The sequence below is a fragment of the Varroa destructor genome, unplaced genomic scaffold (assembly GCF_002443255.2).
Source record: "Varroa destructor unplaced genomic scaffold, Vdes_3.0 BEIS01000003.1, whole genome shotgun sequence".
In the NCBI taxonomy this organism is placed as follows: domain Eukaryota; kingdom Metazoa; phylum Arthropoda; class Arachnida; order Mesostigmata; family Varroidae; genus Varroa; species Varroa destructor.
In genome coordinates, this window is record NW_019211456.1 from 45,845,939 (window position 1) to 45,852,304 (window position 6,366).

The 6,366-nt window shown below is 43.4% G+C and overlaps 2 protein-coding genes across 18 annotated transcripts in view; one reads left to right on the forward strand and one right to left on the reverse strand.

The window, feature by feature from the left end:
• The window catches only part of Mitf (transcription factor Mitf), a 105,344-nt gene extending 99,389 nt beyond the window's left edge, over nucleotides 1-5,955 (forward strand). For all 17 annotated transcript variants that reach the window (XM_086985302.1, XM_086985307.1, XM_086985303.1 and 14 more), the window contains one exon: nucleotides 4,539-5,955. In XM_086985302.1, the coding sequence (XP_086841428.1) occupies nucleotides 4,539-4,799 (261 nt within the window). In that variant the 3' untranslated portion in view covers nucleotides 4,800-5,955. The remainder of the gene's footprint in view (nucleotides 1-4,538) is intronic.
• Nucleotides 1,141-3,798, reverse strand: Scgbeta (sarcoglycan beta). The gene has a single exon (XM_022799360.2). It carries the CDS (start codon nucleotides 3,454-3,456, stop codon nucleotides 2,662-2,664), a length of 795 nt encoding a protein of 264 aa, XP_022655095.1. The 5' UTR covers nucleotides 3,457-3,798; the 3' UTR covers nucleotides 1,141-2,661.
• Nucleotides 5,956-6,366: the final 411 nt, after the last annotated feature.

A 6,366-nucleotide genomic window follows, 5' to 3' on the forward strand; every position in this document is an offset into this window, starting at 1 on the left:
ATAGTGGCAGAGGCGTGTACGCGACTAAAATTATTGAAAAGGCATTCGCTGAAGAAACTCGAGCAAGAGCCTATCTGGGGGCTTTTCTCATAAAATTTGTTCTATACGCTGTACGGTCTCGAAATTCTGGTTTACTGTGGGACTGTACGCTACGAGTAGACAGCGATGAGAAGCGTGTAAAGGCTGCTCTGCCAACCTCGAATTGTTTTGCATCGCAGCCGACGAAGACGGCCGTGATGCGAAACCCTACAGTAGCGACAGTAGCAGTAGCAGCGGCGGCGGCGGCGAACGGGGGTTGATGGCAGTAGCCCCATGATGCCTTCTGCGTCCGCGTGCGCTCGGTTTTCCTTCTCTCTTCAGAGATTTCCCACTGGATCTATGAAGCTTCTACGGAAGTAAGGCATCGGTCCGCATGACCGGCAAACTAGCGTGTTTTACGTCGTTTGTCCTGTTTAGATAGTAAACGATGGGCTTTGCTTTCACTTTTTGCCTTCTTTATCAGTCGGCTGTGCCCGCTACGTACTGCTTTTACTGATCCAGCTGCTGCGACTGTAGAGGCTGCATATTGTAACAGCTTTCCAGAATCGGCAGTTTCATCGGCTTATGTTAACATGGCGCAGGATATGCAGCTCAGTGATATATGTATACGTGTGTGCGTATGTGACTAAAACCTCTGCACTGCGTCTTCTTTTTTTCGTGCCTGCGGTTGGCCTTATACTTGATCTTTGCACGCACAGGCAGACAGACTATGGCAGAACGGGGAAACAGGACCAGAAGATAGCAAGGATATCCGTGGCCTTCGACCGCCATTACTGCTATTGCTACCACTGGAAGAAGAAGGTCTAACATTAGACTACCAAAGACGTCGATTTATTGGTGCTGCAGATCGAATCACTGTGTTGTGTGAACCACTATCCGGTGGCAAAATACGGAACGAAGCATACGAGCCGACTGCCATGTGACTCTGTGTGCAATTGCGCGTGTTGATGTGCCTCCGTTCGCTTGCCTGTTATGTGTTTATGCGTAGTGGATGTCGAGGAGAAATTAAATATTTACTACAATCAAAAATGGCAGAATGTTACTGACAGCAGCAGCAGCAGCAGCATCCGCCCGAATCGTGCTCGCAAAGACACTTAGCAATTTTGGGTAGAAATCCATTTTTATTTAAAACAAAACATTTCCCGTTCTTTTTTCTACCTTTTTTTTTCGGCCTCATTTATTAATTGTATTGAACCACATCCACATTTACTATATCGCTGCTTGTTAGGCCCTGTTAGCTTAAAGTATAATATCTTGCGTATACTTTACAAAGGTATCATATGGCATTGATGGAACTCTTGTTGTTAAAAAAAGTTCGAATATTTGGCACCACCTTTAGTTCAATAGGCGTTCGTCCAGGCCGTCATCGCTTACCTTTACAAGCATCTTATGAATAGGAAAATGCCCCAATATCATTATACAATAATAAGTACAGCCAAAGATAAATTTCTACTGGACACTAGCGATACATAGCTAACATCGTTTTGATTGCTAACTAATCTATTGGTGGGAGATCAAAGAGTAAATGTCTTTTACTCATATTCGCTATGGGAAACTCATAATAACTCTTTGAAAGATAACGACCTGGAAGACAGAATGAACGAATCCAAGTACACAGTATATGGAAACTGGGCCGCAGTTTTTATCTAATGCTTCAAATACTCCTGCTTCTCCAAAACTTTGGCACAGTAGAAGTTATATATATATATATATATATATATATATATATATATATGCGTTACATTTCTGTAGCCCAATACTGAAAGCGTGATCTCTGTGCATTCGAGACTTATTGTTGTCCGTTATTGAAGTTCTGCTACAGAAGTGCCTCTGTACTTGACCCGTTGAGTAGAAAAACGTAAGTCGGGCTTTTAGATTGGAAGCCAATGTACTGCATATTTACTGCCCTCGCCGTTTGTACGGCTTTCTTTACTGAATTTCAGCATGTGCTGAAAAGAGATTCGTTTTTGTTCCCCAAAGGCCTAAAGGTGCGGTTTTATAGACAAAAGCCAAACGACAGACGCAAAGAGATCCTGCTACAGCAATGGTTTCTAAGAATCGCATTGTCCAAAGATGTTACTGATTCTCCTCTCTATGAATTAATATTGTACACATGATGTACAGTCCTGACAAAACAATGCTCGAGGTTAACATGGTCTGTCCGTTTTAGGGCTATACATGGTGGACAAGTATATGCGCAAAAATCTTCATAGCCACCTCCCACAACTCGAACCATATAAATAGGATATTGATTATCATCAGTATGATGTTACTGCTACTATTATCATCAATAGCGGCTTAGTGCTACATCAACGAAATGGACCATTTCCTTTTTTCCCTAATTAACTTTCCTTTGTTCCTCACAGTATATACCTATTTTAAACATAAGACGTTATCTCACTTAATGCATTTATGCGTATAGTATAGTATGGGATCGTTAACGTTCACCACCGTTCCGCTTCTGTTCTTTAATGATTTGTACCCGGCGGGTAATCGATACAAAATCCTGCTACAGTGATCGCACGCCCGTAACTTGGATTGGTATTCCTTTGTTTTTCGCGTGTACCAGACACATGGATCTTATTATCATCGTTCTCATTGTCCTAGATATGGTAAATGTCACTACGTGCACGGGTTCGCGCTAACAGGGAACCGCACATGGTTGCACGAAAATCGCTGCTCCTTAACGGCCACACGAAAAACCCGGCCATTCGCAGCACAAACGCATAATCGATATTGTGGATGACTAGCTTGGCCGGCGTCGTGCGGGCGGAGATCCCGCAAACGGAAGATCGTCTCCTTGGCGTCAAGCACAACACGTCCATTAACACTCTTCAGATGCACATCCTGTCCAGCCCGAATGGAAACATTCCGTGATCGAATATCGACCCCAGCGTTGCCTTTCAGATACACCTGCTTACCGGAGGTAATCAGAAGCGAATCGTTGATTGCGCTTCTGATGCGCTTCACGTGTGCTTCACTTACACTCAGATTCGGTATTCCTTTGGGTATTGTAAACCCTTTAAAGTCTGTAGAGAAGACGGTCTTTCCCGTAGTAGGGCTCACTACACGCATTTCTTTGACGCGACTAACGCGGGTGGCCCGCGGTCCAACCCGTAGCTCGGCACCAGCATTCAGCACGACGTCACTGTTCTCCCCAACTATGTTCATAGCTTCCCCCTTGAACGAGCTTATGTGTGGCTTGTGTGCCACGATCGACTGCAGATCCGTTCGGTGCAGAAACCACACGAGCTGTTCGTGCGGAAGAAATTCGAGGCCGCTAAGTCCGGCAGGACCTACACGGAGCACACCAAACAGCAGCAGCGTTACACAAAGATTGGCTGCGGCCAGAAGTAGAATAGCTAGCACCAGCCCGTACACGAGTACAGCCGCACGGCCCTCAATTGGCCGTCCCATGCTAGCTAAAAGCAGAGGAGAGGCCCTACTAATGGACGCTAGAGGGCCTTCTCAGCGGGGGCTAGGGGTCATATCACATGAGGGCGCCTTTATCGGACATTAAGCATATCCAGTAAGTTGCAGCAACTGTGGTCACACCAGCATCGTCATAATCTAGCCACAAACAACAGCCATTTGCAGTACTTTCACTAAGGCTAGACACTGGTTGCACCGAACCTTAACATAGAGAACACTCACTTCTGCTTCCAGCACTCCGCAGGCTCAGTCAACGATCTGGCCTCCCCACCACTCCACTGACACGAAGAGGATCTACCGACAAGCTCAACTTGTTCAGGGCGTACGGACCCTCATCCTCTAGTGTTTTTCTTTGGGTTTAGCGAGACACATGCCAGAGGGCGCTACAAGTGCCGTCGCTGGAAAAGGATGTCGGAAAGGTGTTCTCCAATGGGCGCGCTTTTTCTTCTTCCTTCCATGATTTCTTTATTACAATGTTGCATGTAAACGCCGTGATAAGACGTGATTATACTCGCACAGATGTTTTTTAGCCTTAATTCTGCTTTCAATAAAAGTTCGTTACACTGCCTTCGTAAACTTTTACGTAGTACGCACACACACGGATATGCAGACACAGATCTGTATAAGTGTATTAATTTATAGGCAATAGAGAAATCAGGATCGATGCTCATGGTTAAAGGATAGGTGTCGGTAAAAGCGATACTGGCATATTTTTAAATACAACGACTTACAATAGATCAAAAGTATGCATCAATAACTTCAGTCATTGGTCGAGTGCGACCTATGAATGCTCGTTTTTTCCAGCGACAGAAGAATTGGCTCATATATGTGTAATTTCTGCTATATATATCAGTGCTAACGTTAGCTTTCAACGGGTACACAAAACAATGAATATATATGCTCGGCTTTAAACAGAAATGTTGCGTAAAGGCTCACGATAGCTCTAATGGCCTTTCAAAAACTTTTGTCTGGACAAAATGATGGCACCGCTTCCTACTTACATAGGCCCACACAATTGAGATCTAAATGTCTACATTTTTCTTCTATGTGGTTGTTTGGCTTTCCAGCTGGCGAATAGCCGAGGCGGACCAGGGGGCACAGTCGCTACCGCAGCTTCGGATCGGTGCCCCTCCCCTACGCCATCACCGTGGACATCGGAATTCTATGTCAAACGAGAGCCTTCCCCAGGACACGAGCCAAGCAGTCCGTCATCTGGCTTGGGTAGCTCAAGTCCAGGGACGACGTGTACTTTGCTCACCGGCCCATACGAAGACATGATTGTGGCAGAAGATGGTCCCGACCCTTTGTTGTCCTCTTTAATCAACTGACGAATAAGTTATGTATAAAATGCATCTATTTAAGCATTCTATACGTTTTGCTACGGAGCTACTACTATTAGTCTTGCTCAGACCAGCACGGTCCTGCACAGCCTAGGCCAGTCTATAGTTGAAAAATGTACATAGTTGTCCAAAGGGTAGGCAGATGCGTGAATCAGCTAGTCGTCTTCATCATTTTACGAAATCGATCCAGAGCACAAATACATATCATTATACGATATAAAGATTCAGTGCACACAATATACAGAGCGGAAATGTCGCTTTCAGTGGGCTCAGAAACCCTACTGCTAAGTTTAAATATTTTGATTTATAAACATATATATACATGCATACATACATATTTACAGAAATACATAAACAGGTTATTGGTTTTTGCTATATCTACAATAGAGACTGCCTGTCATTTAGCTTGATAAACATGAAGAAGGAAGAGAAAGCGACTAAAAGAAAAGTCTGAACGAGCGAAAATCCGGTGCGATAATAACTCAGTCGTAGTATAACTCAATACGATGTTCCAGTAGTTCTTTCAGGAATCTAAAAGAAACAAAATGCTTCTGATACTGGCAATTATGTCCAATCCGGATACGATGAATAGCTAAACTTAATATTGTCTATTGAGTTTGCTGGCCTGGTAGCAAAGCTCTTTTCGATAGAAAGTGGCTTCGGCATTGACATAAAAACGGGCCTAAAGCGCGAGAAAGTATCACTCCAAAATAAAGAAAACTATATTACTTTCATTCACGTGCAAGATGACGGGTTCATCGTTACCTGTTTAGCGTCTCCTTGACGCTAATTACAGTAAATGCTTCGAGATGCCTTTTAAGGCCGTCGTTCAACCTACGGCTCGAACACACACGAATGACCGTTCATTAACTTCCATGAGTTCTCCGCCATCGAGAAATGATAACCTACCCCGATATATAGTTGGAGTACGAAATAGACGCTTTTTACCCTCGTCGCTTATCATTGCTTTCAGCCGTAACATACACATTCACACACTGTTTCAGCAGCCATTTGAGAGGTGGCCGACTTTCATTATCATCAGACATATTGCGATGAAAATACAAATTCACCTTCAACTTAATGCAGCAGCGTCAGCATTATAAAAATTTATAGTCTAAATAAATTAAGAAATTTATTATCTAAACTTTGAAGCCATTAATTGCGTACACGTAAAAACCGCTAGCTAAAAATTCATTACAAGTCTGTTGTTTTTTTTCCGATTACCTTTGCTATATTATACTTCGATTATATATATAATTGGATTGTTTCAGGTCGATTTAATTGGGGTTCCAAATCGTTTTGCTTCGTATACAATTTACTATGGTCGTGTACAAAACAACTGCTCGTCGGTTTATCTTATAGTAAGATTTGTACTAGGGTCCCTATTCTGGCAAATGTCCACCTAGCAGCAGACCTCTATTAGTGGACAAAGATCGCTTGTTGACTATGAGCTGTACAGTAGATGATTGTGATCATCTGCTACACGCAGGAAACAAGGAAAAACGGATTCATTCCACGTACTCACGTCGGTACGATCATTACTAATAGTATTACT

Coding starts and splice junctions, on each gene's coding strand:
- Scgbeta (XM_022799360.2), bottom strand. CDS start 3,456: ATGGGACGGCCAATTGAGGGCCGTGCGGCTGTACTCGTGTACGGGCTG.